This window comes from Microtus pennsylvanicus, chromosome 9, assembly GCF_037038515.1.
Source record: "Microtus pennsylvanicus isolate mMicPen1 chromosome 9, mMicPen1.hap1, whole genome shotgun sequence".
NCBI lineage: Eukaryota > Metazoa > Chordata > Mammalia > Rodentia > Cricetidae > Microtus > Microtus pennsylvanicus.
Window position 1 is genome coordinate 92,453,482 of NC_134587.1, and position 18,634 is coordinate 92,472,115.

An 18,634-nucleotide genomic window follows, 5' to 3' on the forward strand; every position below is an offset into this window, starting at 1 on the left:
CTGGCTCTCTGAGTTGCAACCAGGGAGGGGACTGAAGGTGGCATTCAAGATGAATGTAGTTTGGACAGAGTATATTTGAAAATTCCATGCCAGTCACCATGCCTGATATATCAAGAGGGCTGAGAAAATTCCCAGCGAAAGAGGGAAGAAAGAGTCCATTTTGGGTGTTCTCAAGGACAGGAGGTTAGCATTCTCCAGAGGAGCAGAACTAATAGAATGAATACAGATGATAGATAGATAGATAGATAGATAGATAGATAGATAGATAGATAGATCGATAGATAGAAAGATATAGATAGATAGGGGACTTATTAGGCTTACAGGCTGTCAATTTGGATTAAAAATGGGTCTTCCCACTTCAAATCATTCAATTAAGAAACCCCCCTCAAAAGTACATCCAACCACTTGTGTTTTAGTTCATTGCAGATGTGGTCCAAGTTGACAACCATCATAAATAGCCATTATAGGAGGCAAGCAAGAGATTCTTAGTTCTAGTGATCCCATGTACCAACAGAAGTACTTATCTTAGAGGAGGGATCAGGGGCCTGTTTGAGCTATAACAGATGGGTCCAAGCCAAGACTCCCTGGAGCTTAGCCACTGTTGGGGAGGTGAGGATGACCTGATGTGGGAAAGTCTGTGGATGAGAGGCTATCAAGGAAACCCACTTCCGTGGTAGGGTGGTATGGGTGACGGGTCAGCTGAGTGTGGACACAAGCAGCATGTCCACTGAGAAGGTGTCTTAAGAGACTAAGTGAAGGGAAATAGTCATAGAGTGCGCCTGCTTCCAGAGGAGGTAAATTTCCTAGAAGACCAGAATAGCAGTACATTAACGAACTCAAATGGGCGGAGGGAAGGGGACTGGGGCCTGTCCTGAATGTGAGTTAGGCTTAGAGGTAAGAGTTGAGCGCAAGGAAGGTCAAGTTCAGAAGGCAATTTTGGTCAATGAGTTTTAATAAGTACATTAGCTCTCTACCTTTCCCGAGGATCTAGAGTGAACGGAATACGAAGATGCCAGAGCTCTTGATACTAGCAGGGTGGTGACTTAGGAGATGAATGCCAGGCCGTTATCTGACTGGACAGAAGTTCAAACATGAGCAAAATCTTCATGAGGTGGAAACATGCCATTTCTGTAGTCTCAGCAAGAGCAGGGAAAGCTCCTACCCATACTGAGAAAGTGTCTACCATAGTAAGAAGGGTTTTTTTTTTTTTGTTATGAGACATATGTGTGAAATCTGCCTGCCAGTCTTCCCCAGGATGACTATTTCAAACTTGGTATGGATTAAAGGAAGACGGGTTCACAAAGCCCTCTGTGAAAGTTTGGGTATGGGTGCAGGGGGTGGGTTACCCTGCGTGGTGGCTTTAAGAAGACCAGAAAAGCTGGGGTGGAAGAAGAGAGGTTGGAAGAAGTGGTGAAGAGATTGAAACCCAACATGAAAGGACTTTTGGATATCAGTCTGTAAGGACTTTGCCTGAGCATCAGGGAGAAGTATCTGTCTTGTAGAAGAAGCCGGCCCTACAGGCCTGAATTCAATTAAAATGTCCCTGTAAATGTAAAAATAATATAATTTATCAATGAGATATGCATTTTTTCCTTTGGAATTATATATTTTATTTTTGAAATCAATAAAATTTAATATTATTTCTTCATATCTTCCAACCACCAACCCACCTCCCAACATATTATTCTTCAACAACCAAAATGAAGGTGATAAATACCCCAAATTTCTTTTTTACAAAAACTACTAATTACAGAGAAAAACAATCTGCAGTCAAAATGGATTGAGTCGTATTCCAGTTCCTAAAGGTGAGAATGGATTCACCTTTGCCCACATCAGAGCGTCGTTCAAAGAAACAGTGGATTTCCCATCTTCCAGGAAATACACAGGCCCCTGTGCAGAGTTGAGAAAGAGAAGATGAGACTGGACATTTGCAGCAGTGGCTGGAAATTTAGATGCATTCACCACTAGCTGTAGAAACACCTTCAAACACTTCACTCATGTACCTCCATTTTCTGATGGCTGCTCAAACAGCCATTAATATAAATTAATGCTACAATTTTAACTCTTTGTATATAACAGTACTACAAATGACAATAAGTGCGGTTAGTTTATTAACTGCCCCAAAGTTAATTAAGTTATGAAAGCCCACTGTCAATAACAGATATGGATATACTTGATTGTGTTAGTTAATGTAGCTGATGGCAGCATGGCTGGGAAGTGTCTGAAGCCAGAAGCTTGCATCCCTCTCTACAGAAGAAAAGGGGGCTTTGGCTCTACATGTGTGTGGTTTAAAATTACACTCTGCCTCATGACTTGAGAGACTGTTTGCAGTTTAGTCACATCAGTTATTAGTACATCCTGAGTAGTTTTGAAAAGTCTTTCAATCTGTCTCACTCTGCTCCAAGGAGGAAAAGCATAGTGTAAAATATAATAATAAATAAATCATAAGATAGTACAATTTTAGATTTTTTTGATCTATCAAGTTCTGTTTATAATAGTAAATACCTGTTTTATGGTTTGTAAATTATTTTTAGAGTTGGACAAGTTAATCATTAGTTAACTTCACATTAGTAAGTACTTGAGATGCATAAAACAAAACATATTAATTTCAAGTTAAAAATCCTCTAGAAAGGTATTACTTATTCTATATTAGTTACATATGCACTGGGATAATTTGTATATCCTATTGTGGGTGTGGTCCTGTGTAAAAAAAATCAGATTTATTGGTAAGTTACTGGGTTCGTTGTTTGTTTTAAATCTCTAAACACAAGTGAGTAATGCCAGTGTACAAAGTCGTGTGTCCTATGCTTTTAGAGATTATTGGTGTGTTCTCAAGAGTCTGGCTTACAATTGGTGAACTAAGCTAGAGGCAGGGATTGTATTAATGGGTGGCTATTCCACTTATTGTGAGTATCTGGATCACTCATTGGCCTGCCATGTCATGACAATGAACATGATTTTACTAGTTCATCGGGACTATAATGACATGGCCATTAATGTGTATAACCCTGGCAGCTGGCACACTCTGTGACAGATTGTGATAATCCACTTTGCTGAATTTGGCTTTGTTTACTGCTCAGAGACTTCTACTCTCAGACAATGAAGACTGCTCTTATAACAATCTCCTTGGGTTCCACTCAGAGCTCTAAGCATTGTTCATCATCAATTTGTCTATATGATAAAGAATGCTCTTCTGAAATCAGTCATCCTCCGTGATGAGTCACGGTGAACTTTAATTTTGTTAAAGTTCAGTAAAATAATGGAAGATCAGTGATATACATCTATTGGTTTTATTTTATTGTGCTTATGCAACACAAATGGAGACTAGAAAGGAAAATACAATCTTCTGTGACAAAATCATGTGTAATTGTCGATTATCTCACTGGCTTACTTGTTTTAGGATATAAAGTGTATTTTTAAAAAGCTTTGTTTCTCTATAGGCGATAAACTGCTGCTAAATGCGTGCATTACACAATTGCTTCAGTGATAATAGCTCAGTGATCACATCTCTGGGGTTTATCTTAAGGGAAAAGAGACAACCTGTATTATCACAGAAGCACAAAGGGCGATATTTTAATACTGAAATCTATACATTTGCCAGGTTTACTGAGCTTATATTTGTTTGAGGATAACATGTAAAACACATAATAGAAATATAAAGTTGATCTCTGATATTAGTCTGTACCTGAATTTTTAGTCCAGTAAGACAAGAGATGTGAATGTCTGAATGACTTGGAAGATTTGACCCAGTCACATAATCTGGTCCAACAATTCCCTTGAGCGGCTCTTCTTTCAGTCTCTTTAATAAAGTTTCATAAATGGTTCGTTGCAAATCAGAAGGGGGTGTACATGGAGACTCTTCCGATGATCTACGTATTAAACAAATGTTCATATTTCATTTTTTAATATTGTGGAATAATATATTTTTGTTTACATTGAAGATGTGTCTCTTTGATTGGTTTAATAAAAAACTAAATGGTCAAGAGCTAGGCAGGATTTTTAGGTACAGAGGATGCCAGAGGACATGGAAGAAGCAGGGAAGCAGGATGAGCAGTATGCAGATGAGGTACAAGCCTTGGGGCAGCACATAGATGAATAGAAATGGGCTATTATAAGTTATAAGCGCTAGAAACTAAGCCCAACCTATCAACTGAGCTTTTCTAATTAATAATGAGTTTCTGTGTTGTGATTTGAAAACTGCCTGGCTGGACAGAGAAAGAATCTTTATGTTCTAATTAGTCCATTATCCTATATAGATAGAGACAAATAAATTAAGTTATTGAAAAACAACTTCAGAAAGGCAGGGATTAAAATCACAATAAATTACTATTAAGTATATGCTTAAAAATTGACAAATTATTTTCCTAAAATCGATTTAAAAATAAACATGCACATCCCAACACTTTTGTCTGTAACATTAAATTCCTTCTGCATTTGAATGCTATGGTGTATTCACTCACTGGTTGGCAGACTGTGTGCAAGCTCTCCACGCATTCAATTCCTCAGAGAGATGTTCTATTTTTAAAGGTACCGACACCACTCGGCGTTTTAATAGCTGACTGAAACATAAAAAAAAGGCATCTGGCAATCTCGCATAACAGCAAAACATCAGACAAAACAAATGAACTTTAATAACTGAAATTTTATCTATATCAATTGTTTAACAGTGTGCATGCACATACAATTATGTATACATAGGCACATATATGTTCACTTATATGTTTATCACTTAAGTCCCTGGTAAGTCTAAAATGCTCAAGAAACATGGCTGGAGGAGTGACTGCAGCTAATTGTGAATAGTCTATGGAGCATGGTGAGACAAGACAAGCAATGTTGAAGGGAGATACAACAGCTACTTAGAACCTTGACTTAGTTCTGAATAGCAGGAATATAAATACACTATTAGAAAAGGAAAAGGACTCGATTTGAGAAGCTTGTTTTACTTGAGAACTCAGTTTAAGGCTGGAGTGGTGTAGACCCCTAGACTCACAAATCAGGTAAAGCTCAGAAACAAGGTTTCGGTGCTAACTGTGCAAGCCTGGCAATCTGAGTTTGAGTCACAGGATCCATGTAAAGGTGGAAGGAGAGAATCAGATCCACAGGGGTTTCCTCTGCCTCCTGATGTATGCCTTAGAATAGGCATGAACACTCCACCCCCATCACATGTACATGCAAACATGCACACACAGATACACACATGCACATATGTACACACACACACTTTGCAAATGAACCTTCTGTAGAACAAATAATAGCACAGAGAGAGAAGTGTGAAGATATGAGTGTTTAGGGGGTGGGGAAGCAGGGGAAGAAAAGAAGTGGAAACGAAGCTGACAAGACGATGGGGAATTGGAGATTTAGTACAGCATAAAAATAAACCTGGGCTTCAGGACATAACAACCATCATAAAGAATTATCTGGAACTGAGACTTCTTAAAGTTCTCTTTCTTAATCATCATGTTTCCATTACCTAGACATATTCTATGACATTTCTCTTGCCTTGCACATAATAACTTTGGCTTTTATGCTTTGTTTGATTCCCAGTTTCTGAGGCAGTCTCATTCTGTATGCAGGCTTATGTGGAACTCTCCATGTAGCCCAGGCTGGCTTTGAACCAGTGGGAATCCTTTGAGCTCAGCTCCCTATGATGAGATTGCAGATATGAGTCGCCACTCCCTTCTTCCATCTATTGATTATTAATACTAATTTAAGAGACTGTTTTCTCTCCCTTGTCATCAGTGAACTCACACATAGCTGGACAGACTCAGCATGATTTTAATGTCTATGAAACCCCCTATTTTAAGGTTGAAAGTGGGTTTGACATTTGGTTTGTTGCCTGGACTTAAACAAATTCTCTTTGAGCATCCTGATGGCCTTAGCCTACCTTATTATTTGGCTTGTACTAGGTAGCAGTGTCTGCTTCTTCAATAGAGTTATTAGGAATAAGAAAATTTTCCATTTCCCTCACAATCTCCTACCTTCTGTAAAAGATACTCAGAAAAACATGTTCCCCCAGATTCTAAGCATCAAAAATCAAAAGGTTACACACTATACTATTTAGCAAGTTGATGGACTTCTAAATTAATTTCTGGAAATACTCTGTGAATTTGCTCACTCCTGGAATCACACTCATACAGTGAGATGTGTCTTGTTAAGCAGTGAGATGGATTAGAAATGAAGAATCTTTGTTTCAGCCTTGGATTTTATTTTTGAATGAAGGAAGTTGTAAGTCTAATGGACAATGACTGAAGCTTAGCAAGCTATTAGAGAATGTAGATGGTTGGCTGGCAGGGTTATAAAATCCAATCTACAATGAATGTAAAATACTTGCCTATTTGCTACTTAAAAATGTCCTTTACTTGAGATTGGGAACTAATACATATGGCTTACTATATTTTAACAGTGGTGTTTTGCAGTGATGGAAGTGAAATGCAGGCATGAATATGGATGGGAGACTTTCTAGAAAAAATGAAGAAGTCTTGCCTGCAGACACTCTTTTAAATCCACTTCTACTGCCTCTGTGTTCTCTCTAGATTGCAGACACGATGTATAGGGGCTAGCATGGCTCTTGAAACCTTGGGAAACTCAGAAGAAGAGAGGCTAAGAGTTTCAGAGTAGAAAAAGTAGGAAAGATACAGGTCTTTGATGGAATTGCTGGGCCATTTTATGAGTTCTGGGACACCTCTCTGAAGCGTCCTGATAGGCAGACATCAACAAATCCTAGAGCACACACCAAGAAAACAAGTGAATGCAAGAGAACACAATAATGCATTCAGTTCCTGTGACCTACTTAGAGGCTATGTACCTTAGTACAAAGGATTTCTCTACAAAATATTTTTATTTTTACCTTGTGTACTCATAAAGAGCTGGAACAATGCTTTGATATTGTCTCCTGATAGCCAGTAAGGCACCAACGTAACCACATAATATGAGTAATTCATTTCGAGCACTGAAAGAGAATATATTTATTTTTAACTTTTACAATTTGAAGCATAGGGTACTAATCTCTTACATAATTCAAACACAACTGTTTATATTCTGAAAAATGATACTTATAAAATACAATTGGGGGGCTGGAGAGATGGCTCAGTGGTTAAGAGCATTGCCTGCTCTTCCAAAGGTCCTGAGTTCAATTCCCAGCAACCACATGGTGGCTCACAACCATCTGTAATGAGGTCTGGTGCCCTCTTCTGGCCTGCAGACATACACACAGACAGAATATTGTATACATAATAAATAAATATTTAAGAAAAAATACAATTGGGGACTGAAGAAATGGTTCAGTTGCTGCTCTTCCAGAGGTTCAGCTTTATTCCCAGCTACCACATGGTGGCTCACAGCCATCTATAATGGGATCTAATGCCCTCTCCTGTCAGGCAGGTGCACATGCAGACAGAGCATTCATAAATAAAAAAGAAATTAAATTAAAAAAAACAGAAATTATAAAAAATACATTTACGAAATTTTGTAAAATTGGAGAAAATGATTTTTTCATTAGATAAAAATTAATCCAGAATTCTTATTCCAAAATAAATGCTATGAAATAAATTATAATTTAAAGCAAGTATCTTTAAATAGCATTTAGTTCTTATCTGCTTATTTTATATATTTAACAATTTTGTGTTTTTATGCTGGTACCTGAACTAGAGTCCTCAAACAAAATAAGTGCCCTATTGTTCTAATTGATTTGCACGCTGAGGCCTCTCCTGCCTCTCTCTCTTCATGTCATTTATCTCTAAGTAATTCCTTTTATCAGATTTAGGAACTTAATGGCCCATTATGTCCACCCTAGGAAAGAACCAGCAAAATCAGTTTCATTTACCATGGGGTTATGGGGTTAACTTGACAGTTTCCCAGACTTTCATTGAAAGTCTCTCTAACAAATTATCCTCAAATCTCTGAGGACTTTAGTTATATATGAAAGAAAATTCCTAGGTGGTCCTTGAGTTTGAGGATGTTGTCATTTTCTGTTTTCTAGCATGGTGTCTCTCTCTTTTAATCTTAGTATGCTGGTTTACATACAATATATATTGAATAAATATGACCTTTAATTTCTTAAGAATTCCATGCCGACAACCATCAAAATGTTTTCAATTAGCCTTCTTGAATAAGTATGTATAAATGAAACTACACACATGTTCACATACATAAAGTATACACATACTAGCTATTGTTAATAGTAAGTATTCATTTCAAGTTCACGATATTGTCCTGTCTTGTTATTGTTGTCATAACAACAAAGGTGATAACAAAAACATCATTTGTCCTAAAACCTCAGCTACTTAAGCTGATTCTATTTCTTGATTTGAACACCAAACACATCAGTGCCATTTAAAATATTATACTGATTGTTTTTATGTCTGGAACAAAAGTACTTACTTAGTGCATGTATGCAAGAGTAATTTTTCAGTACGAATGAAACTCAATAGGTCAAGCACAGGGAAAACAGTATCCACAGACCAGTCTGAGCTGCTGATACATCCTGTCAAAGTAAAACCAAATGAAATGCATTTTAAATTACAGTATTAAGTCTTAATCATCCAATTTTTAAAATTGTATAATCAGCCCTTGTCAGTCCTTGAAGCACGGATAATAAAAACCGAGAGACAGAAATTGAGGCTCAACCTGAAGGTCAGAAAAACAAAACAGTCAGCCACTGGCTCTTACCTTTCCATCAGTCAAAATGGCGATTCTGCCTCCAGGAACCTCAGAATGAGACTGTGTTCCTGAGCTGTCTCCTCCTATCTTATATTCCTCTCTAGGGCTGGGATTAAAGGTGTACACTGCCCCGTTTCTATGACAAACTCGTGTAGCTACTGTGATTAAACGTGTGCGTTACTACTGACTGGTCTGTAAGGCTGACCAGTGGGACTGCTTTACTCTGTGATCTTCAGGCAAGCTTTATTTATTAAAAAACAAATAATATATCACTATCAATCCTAATTCTGTAGTTTGTAGAGAAAATATTATTCTTTTCACTGTCTCTAGGTCCTCCCATACCATAAAATCAGGAGAGACACCGTATTTTACATCAGTAATCTCTCTCCTTGTGAAATGAGTGGTGACTAGTGCTTGATTATCAAGACGATTATCAGTTAGTGAAAATATCAATGAAAAAAATAGACCAAAAATCAACTGCCAATTAGAAACTTACCTTTGACAAAGTCAATACCAATAGGAAGAGCCTTTTCAGGTTCCTGGCTTAGTAAATAATACTTTATGGTTTCAAATACATTGCCATCTTCATGGGCCTTTTCAGCTAACAGAATACATTCTTCTACTGGAGGTAGATTGCACTAGGAAATAATTTATTGAAAGACAATGTTACTAAGATTTGTAGAGTTAAAAGCTATAGCAGAAACATTCATTATTGCCACAATAAGCTCTGTTTGTTTCATTTTTAAAGTTGCCCAAAATATATGTAAAATTAAATTGTTTATAAATGAAATTATTTATGGAGATAATTTTAAGACAAAAGAATGCAGAAGAACAAATTAATGAACAAATTAATGGCTTTCACCACAAATGCCTAATAAAGATGTAGAACTAAATTTTTCTTATCAGTGATGTAGGATTCCCTTCTGTATGCTGTGAATACCATTGGTTAATAAAAAATTGGCTTGGCCTGGTAGGGTAGAACAGAGCTAGGCAGAGAAAACTGAATTGAATGCTGAGAGAAAGGAGGCAAAGTCAAAGAGAAGCCATGTAGCCCTGCTAAAGACAGACACTGGTCAGAATCTTGCTGGTAAGTCAGAGCCATGTGGCAATACATAGATTACTAGAAATGGGTTAAATTAAGATGTAAGATTTAGCCAATAAGAAGTAAGAGCTAATGGGCCAAGCAGTGATTTAATTAATACAGTTTCTGTGTTGTTATTTTGGTTCTGGGCAGCCGGGATGAACAAGCGGCCTCTTACAGCAGATGAGAATGCTGTAATTAATTTTCACCAATGCAGTTCACAAAAGTGAGCAATATAAGCCCCATCTGAAGTCATCCATTTTAGAGTAAACATATAATACAGACATTGTCAAAGCTACATTAAATGTAACAAATATAACATCACACTATCACATATTCCTTTGCACTAGAATTGAATTTAATCTTTGAGGCCAAACAACCCTAATTCTAAGACACTAAATATACTTAATGTCTAAAACTGTACAGTTTAAGATGTACACAGAGTGGAAAGCTTGGGTCCCCAAAATTTCATCATTACCAAAGGAAAAATAATGTCCCTTAATATTAAAAACAGACCTTTCTGTGGAAATGGAAATTATGGTCTCTCAATGAACATGTTTCACTTTCATTTATGAATAGAATTAATTACCACATATCATTTTAAATGTATGTAAAATATATTGTACAAAATGAAAATGAAATCCATTCAATCTCAACAATATTGCTACGTAAACAAGAGCCAAACAATTCCAACAACAACTGGCATGCCAACATAGGTGGGGAAATTTTCCCAGGCCCCTACCCCTAGATAAATAAATAACTGCTAAGAGAGGGAGAATTAGTCCTCCCCAGTGATCAGGCAAAGACTGGTTATTTAATACTGGGCTACTTTGAAATATATATACATGTAGGCCACGTTGAACAGACTATGCAGGTTGTGTTTATGCGTTCATGTCTCTGTATGTATATGGAGTGACAGTGGTTAAAGGAGAGGAAGCTGTGCATTTGGGAAGGAGACATACATGGGATGGTTATGAGAGGGGAAATGATGTAATTATATTTTAAACAAACTTAAAGAATGCTAAAGCTTACTCTTAAGCAACATAATGTTGCTTAAAAGCTAAGTAGACTAAATAGTTTAGGTATCTCCTTCTCCTCCTCTTCTCAAAAAAATCACAATAAACCTTGCTAAGAAGTATGTGTGTGTATGTATATAATATATATATTCTATATATGGAATGTTTATATATAAATAGATAAGTCATACATAGGGTTTATATATAAGCCATATATAAACAATCACTAATATATATATTATATTTGGCTGATACTATTGCATTTCCATCATTATTATAACTCATTAAAATCTTTTAAAAGGTAGATATTATACCTGAATTAAAAATTAGGCTTAAAAATAATAAGAAGTAATTGTCACTGAAATTTCAGACTCTAGAGTACAAGATTAGTCTCAAATTTAATGCCCTATCATTAAATTTCTCAAATAGAGTAATACTGTGATTTTTATCACCTTAGACATTTTTCAGATTTATTAACAACTTTACAATCACTGATTGTCTGAAGAACAAATAATAAATTCTGATTAAAGACTCTGATAATATCCTTTAGCATGTATAATGAACATTAGCTGAAGATGCTCTTGCCTCTATTATTCCAGCAAGAAAGGGAGATGCTAATCGTGCTCTCTACAGCTCAGAATCACAGACAAGAGGAGTTTTTAAGTTCTGTTCTGCTGCATAGCAAGGTGATTGCATTTAATAGTAGTGTATCTTTCAAAACACTTTGAGGAAAGGATTTCAGGTGTTTTTACATTAGATAATAATAAATATTTGAGGTGGTGGGTGTGGAAGTTGCTCTGACTTAATTATAATGCATATATATAGGTGTGTGTATATACATACATACATTCATACAATATGTTTATAGTGAGACCTGAGACCCTGTTTCAAACAAACAAGCAAATAAATAAAAGTAGTTTCTAATGTGTTATAACAATATGCACATTATTGGCTATTTTTCAAATGAAACCATACACATGTTCTTTATAGACATATACTTACAATATTAAAGTCAATCTCATGATTTTTTTAAACAAAGAAACATACTCTAATCTGTATAAATAATCTCTTCTATTAGATACTGGTTCTTTTTATATGTAATATTGGTAATTAAGATTCCGGCAGTCTTTGAATCAATATTTTTTAAATCACATTTGAATACCATGTATGAAATTTATTGATTTTTTAAAAGAAAAGCTATTAATAGGGTCATGTGATAGCTCAGTCAATAAAGCACATGGCTTGTAGTCATGAGGTCCTGAGTTTGCCTCTCCAGGACCTGTACGAAAGCCCAGCAAATCAGTCTTGTTTTTAACATCAGCAATGAAGAGGTGGGGATGGGAAGGTTCCTGGAGTTGACTGGTCAAACAGTCTTAGCAACCAGTGAGATCTACGTCCCATGAATGTGTTCCTAAAAACAAAAAGGTGGGAGCAATAGAGGAAAGCATCTGACGTTGTCCTGTGACCCCCTGATGTGTATGTGTGTGAACACACACACAAACAAAGATGTTAAAATATGGTCTTAACTTGTAAACACACCTTCAGATACAAAGTGGTACAGTAGAAAGGACTACGGATTAGTTAGACTTTTTGGAGTTGAGATTCTCAATCCATCTTCAATTAATTTGGGCAGATTCTTTACTTCTGTGAGTTTCCTTTCTTTGTATTTTATATGTGTGTGTATAATATATATGTATATATCCATCCAAACTATATGTGTTATATATTATATATATTATATATATTCCAAGCCATGAATAGAAGTCAATAAGTGTTCTTTCTTTTGGTTATTGTTTTTGGTTATTAAGTTAATAGGTATCCCAAAGTGACCATGTCATTATTTAATTTTTGGCATGAATTTCTATTCATACCAAAAATTACTAAATTCATAGCATTTCATTCCAGACTAGATTCATTAATATATCATCAGCTACCTTCTTGTGAAGATCATTTATCTCTTCATTGCACCCTGGGTAGAAGGCACACAGTTTTACTAACTGTACTTCGTTATCAGGAGTCATCAGGAGAAGATCAGCTGCCAAGTTCCTGTTTGTGTAACAAAGGAGAAAGCTCCATTGAGGAAATGATCCAAAAATAGATCCATAAGTGTTTCAACAAAAGGAGACTCATAAAATACACCAGCCTTGCTTATCTATCTACGTAATGTTTATTTCATTATTTATAGCAAACTGTCACAAATACAGATTACAGAAAACACTATGAAGGATGAGTGCATTATCAAAAGTTTTCAAAATGCCAAATTTGAATAAACTAAATTTTCAATCTACAGCACTCCATTTTATTATTAGAGAAGAATTCTCTACCAGACTACAGTGTTGTAATAGGATTTTGGAGAAAACCATTAAGTAAAGAGAAAGCTAACTAATTTCCCCTCTTTATCTTTCCTGTCAACAATGGAAGTTCTATTAGCCTATGCTCTGATGCCAGGAAAATAGAAATCTTAAATCTTTGACTTCTGTTGTTCTGCATGCTTTTTAAGTTATAAGGAAATTAAAGGAAGAAATATAGTTTTAAGGTATTTTAAACGATTTCTACTAGTGTAATAAATTTCTTACAAGGACAAAGTGATATGGACTTAACATTGTGATATTTCCTTTGAGAAGTTAGTCTCAAAGCAGTAAGAAAGGAATTTTTTGTTTCATGTATTATAATTAATGAAACACCAAATTTCCAGTGGCTCAAGGGGACATTTAACTTTTAAGAATGGCATACACACACACACGCTCACAAACACAGTGCTTTCCTATATAACTTTAATTGCAAAATCATGTATTTAGCTATAAAAATATTCTTATTGTTCTATGACTAGGTTATATATGTATATATATGTATACATATATATATATCTTACATATACAAATTGGAATATTATAAAACGAAATAGTATGAAGCTAGTCTTAAATACTTAAAATTGTGTGAACTTTTAAAATAACATGCTAATATGAACAAAACTAAAACATTACCTGTATGCAACTGATGGGAAGCTGGAGAGAAGATATTGAATATGAATATCAGAAAACATAACTACCAGGAGGCAAACAAAACTGCATTGGTAAATGTAAAATAAACAAACTGATTTGATTTATGAAATTATAACTAGCTACCTTAAACCAAATAACAAAATTTTATTGATCTTTAATCTGTAGAATTCAAATAGCTATGTATGCATTATTTATGAAAATTATTATACTAAACATGATAGTTTCCAGAATTTGAACCTTATTCTGGTTTCTGGTGTCAGATTATGAAAAGGAAGAACACCTGGTGGGGGGGTTCACCAGGGAATGGAAGTTTGATCTTTGTTAGAAGAAAGTATGACAGATATCAGCTCAGTAAAAAAGTTCCTAACACCTGAATAAAACAATTACAAATTTAGCAATTAGCAACCATTTTATCTTTACTTTTTTCTTTTTTCAAATATATAACATATTTTTACTTTTTGAAATCAGAATTACATCATTTGTACGATTGCCTCCATCCAAACCTTCCATGTACCCTTTCCCTCACTCAAATCTATGCCTTCTTCTTCTTTGTTGATACAATATATATATAATATATTGTATATGTAATATATTATATATATAAGCCTAAACTTATTAATACAACTGTTCATTCAATCTAATGTTACCTGTATATATCATCTTTTAAAACTTTTAAAAACACTTAATTCAGATTAGATGTCATTAATGTGAATAAATGTCAGCCATATTTGTAAATAAATGATTTGTGTTAGATTTCAAACTTTTTGATTGGCCTCAGGCCAATCATAGTAGACTACATGGTGGATTGTTGCAGGCTTTTGACAGGGATGGTGTCATTTGGAACTCTCAGCGCACAGTGGTGTTGGAGACATTTGAATCTATCATGGGGTACCACTATATTTTTGTAGTGGAGAGTGCTCTTAAATCACTATAAGACTTGAGTAAACTCTGAGTAATGATGATATCCTTAGTTTACTATCCAAGGTCAAGAAAAAAAGGAAAAGAAAAAAGTAGAAAGCTTCTTTTCAATGAGACAGTGATATAGTCTGGTAGTTAAGGGCACAAACTTTTTATCTAGCTCTTACTTTCGATCATGATTCATTGAGTCCTCTGGCAAATCAGTGTCTGCTTCACAGAATAGTGTAGTTCATGGCATGTAAACTATTTAAACTATTGCTTGGTACCCAGTAAGAAGTTCAAATGTGTTAGCTGGGCCTGAATCATCCCATCATAATCATCCCATCCTTTCCTCCTCCTCCTCATCATCATCATTAACAGCAGAAGCTTTGATACTTATGGTCATCACCAAATCTTACCAGTTTGTTCACATGAAGTGTGGACTAGGAAGAAGTAAAAGTCCTCATTTAAAAGCTTGTTTAGAAACTTCCCATAGGTATTTTTGGAGAAAGATAAAGTAAAATTCTGAAGAGTTATACTTATTTTAGTTTTTGGTGAGTATTTGTGTTTGAATATAAGTTGTGTACCAATGTGTACAGGTGCCTACAGGGACCAAAAGGAGGCACTTAAACTGGAGTTAGGAGTGCTTGTAAGCTGTTTGACATGGGTACTGGGAACTGAACTTGGGTGCTCTGTAAGAACAGCAAGTACTTTTAACGGCTAGGCCATCTTTCCAACCTCAAACAAACAAACAATCTCTATAGTCATCTTTAGTCAGGACTTACCCATTGAACAACAGCATCCTATGTTTTCTAAAAGGGCCTATGTAGTGACTGATTGTCTGTCCTAAGAAGAGGGTGATGCAAACTGAACGAGAATGACTTAGATCCAGATTTCCATGCAACCCATTGAAAGCACAGAGTCTGGACAAGGACTGCTCTATTATTTCAGACAAACAAACCTTGTTTCTCAGCCTTAAAGTAAATCACAAAGATAGGACAAGAATAGAGGAGATGTGAAAATTTTTAATAGTGGAAATTGGGGCCCTAGCAATGGTGAAAAAACATACACTTGTTGTCTCATGATATTATATCACTTGAAGTATTACAAAATTATAACCAGGCTACCTCTGAAAGGGTCATGATAGATTTAATTCCCCTGCTACACTTTCTTTCACAATGATATCTCAAACATATATATAACAGATATAAAAAGATATAACACACATAACATATTCTTCACATTATCTTCTTAAAATCTGTTTTTAATTTTCTAAAATGCATGCCATAACTGCAAAATTACTCTTTCAATTAGAAGTTTCTTACCACATTGGAGTCATCATGCATTTTCTGGCCAGTAACTGCAGGGCATAATGGGTTGCTGGGGCTGCAGATTCTCCTAGGACAGTGCCCACCGAGACTGCCAGCTCTAGTTCGTTCCCACGGATCAGGTATGCCATAGCATGCTTGTTTGTAAGAAAACAGTTCTTTCAGTTGCATAGATGCTTAGTGGAATGGTTATTTTCATTCAAGCTTATAAGCAGATAAATTAATATTAGCCTAGATACTAATTTTCTTCGATATATTGAATATATTTCCATAATAATTCAGATTTTCAGATGGGAGAAATGAAGCTGACTGTGAAAAATAAAGCTTATTTTCCAACTTAGAATTTAAAATGTTACAACTCAATTTTTTGCAACCCAAGGCTTCATAAATTCTAGTTAAGTTTTGTGTCAATGAGCCATGATTCTAATCTCTTTGCTCCTATAATATTGGCCTATATCTTGAACATGTCATCTGTCTTCATCAGAAGAGAACATTAAAAGCTTCTCCTAGATTATGCAACAATACTAAATTATTGCCTAGGTTGTTACAAATATTTATCTGGTAAGCAAAATAGATAAAACAAAGCACATAGTGCGTAGTATGTGCATGTGCTATTTCATCGTGAGACTTGGAAGCATGCTACACCAGATGCCATCTGGTTTCCCCCCTTCCAGCACCATAACATACTTGAGAGCTATTTATCCATATCAGTAGTTTTCAACTTACCTAATGCTGTGACCCTTTTATACGGTTCCTCATGTTACGATGACTACCAACCATAAAATTATGTCGTTGTTACTTCATAATTGTAATTTTGCTACTGTTATGAATTGCAATGTAAATGCTTGTGTTTTCTGATGGTCTTAGGTGAACCCCATGAAAATGTCAGTTAGCCCCATCAAAGGGGTCAGTGACCCACAGGTTGAGAACCTCTGAGCTATATGGATCATTTTGAACTATTGTACCTCAATATCATCTACAGCAAGATGACAGCACGCAGCCAACACTGCTCGGCCATCCTGAAAATACCATTCTGCCAGCTCATTAATGACTTTGTGTAGGATCCTAGAAAGAAAAAAAGTAATTGGTATTAACTTAGTAATTCTATCACAAATGTGAATTAATGCCCTTTTAAGGCAATTAAGAGAACAAATAGTTCAGTTCACATTCTTGTTTTAGACTTAACCCTGATTTAAGTCAGAAATCAGACTTTAAGAAAGTGTGATATAAAGCTCTTTCCAGTCTTGGTTCCCACAAGTGCCAACAGGAAGGCTTGGGAAGTCAAGACATGATTGTGGTGTCTACCATTCTGCATCGAATAATTTGCAACAGCTATAGGCTGACTGTAGAATAATCAAGGTTGAAATGTCATTTTAAAAAATTTTAGTTAATATCAACGATGTGACATGTACCTATCTTTAACAGGCCAAGTTTAGAAGAAGAAAGGCAGCTAAGACACAAAAAGAAATACTTGTTTAACATTTCAGTTGGGACTGAAGAGATGGCCCAGCTGTTAAGAGCTCATTTCCCAGTGCACTTCCCAGCAACCACATGGTAGCTCACAACATCTGTAATGACACCTGGTGCCCTCTTCTGGCCTGCAGGCAAACATGCAGACAGAATACTGCATACAAAAATAAACATTTCACAATTGTTTGCTAAATGGCAGGAAGCTTAAAAAAGTACAATATTGTCCTGGAAATTAATAGGAATCATTAGAAATATCATAGGAAAGACAGATAAGCAAATCAACTTAAGGGAAAGGTTGAAAGTCTACAAAATTTTAAGTCAAAACTTTTTACAAGGATTTCTTCTTTAAAAGAAGAATAAATCATATTCTAGGCACTAACACTGACAAATGTGGTTACCGAGAGATCTTGGATATTGGGTATTCTGCTTTTTAAAGCAAAGCCACCCCTCCTCTACTACATGTCTTCCTCTGTCCCATTGCTCTCCCCCTGGAAGTGCTGAGTGTGCAGAGGCTGTATCTACCTGCCTAGCAGTTTTTCCTTCATAGGGATGGATGTTGTCATGGAGCTAGATAATGGAAGAAATGCATTTGCACACTAGAGGGCAAGTGCTCACTTCACAAAAGGAGGCTGAATGACCTTATTTCAAAACTTCTAAAGGGAAAACAGCCATAAAATAATGACCAGAAACAAAGGCATATCACTCACTCATTAAAATCTTCTTTGTAAATATCATCAGAACATGAAGCTCCGTTAGGTGGAGAAACATGTAAGGGTTGCATATTTCCTTCACAGGCAGCCTACAATACAATTGAAGTTTAATTAATTATTAGATAATTACTGGTATCCAACTTCAGTGCTGATCAACACGACTTTCTCTACCCCCCATATCCAGCCACAATGTATTCACCTGGCATGCTTATGTAATTATACCTGTGCAACAAGCAGAGCTTCTTTAAGCTGACCTCTGGACACAAAAAAGTTGACGAGTTTTTTCACATCACCAATGGCTATGCAGTATGGAATGACATCATCCTTATCTTCCTGAATTAATTGGTCAGCTCTCCTAAAGAGAGAAAGACTATCTTTATTACTCTAAATTCAATTGAAATCTTAGTTTTAAGGTTTCTCAATTAGACTGTTATTTAAAAAAACATGGCTAAAATTTCTAGGTTTCATAAAT

The 18,634-nt window shown here is 35.6% G+C and overlaps 1 protein-coding gene across 3 annotated transcripts in view; it reads right to left on the minus strand.

Moving 5' to 3' along the window:
- Window positions 1–1,591: 1,591 nt before the first annotated feature.
- Wdr17 (WD repeat domain 17) overlaps window positions 1,592–18,634 on the minus strand; it is an 82,002-nt gene continuing 64,959 nt past the window's right edge. For 2 of the 3 annotated variants that reach the window (XM_075986783.1, XM_075986782.1), the window contains 11 exons: window positions 18,385–18,517; window positions 18,160–18,251; window positions 16,948–17,047; window positions 15,980–16,119; window positions 12,690–12,825; window positions 9,155–9,296; window positions 8,380–8,482; window positions 6,848–6,949; window positions 4,461–4,559; window positions 3,686–3,869; window positions 1,592–1,890 (listed from right to left, as the gene is read on the minus strand). In XM_075986783.1, the coding sequence (XP_075842898.1) occupies window positions 1,771–1,890; window positions 3,686–3,869; window positions 4,461–4,559; window positions 6,848–6,949; window positions 8,380–8,482; window positions 9,155–9,296; window positions 12,690–12,825; window positions 15,980–16,119; window positions 16,948–17,047; window positions 18,160–18,251; window positions 18,385–18,517 (1,351 nt within the window). In that variant the 3' untranslated portion in view covers window positions 1,592–1,770. Of the gene's footprint in view, window positions 1,891–3,685; window positions 3,870–4,460; window positions 4,560–6,847; window positions 6,950–8,379; window positions 8,483–9,154; window positions 9,297–12,689; window positions 12,826–13,739; window positions 13,761–15,979; window positions 16,120–16,947; window positions 17,048–18,159; window positions 18,252–18,384; window positions 18,518–18,634 lie in introns of all 3 variants that reach the window. The other variant, XM_075986781.1, reaches the window with a different exon arrangement.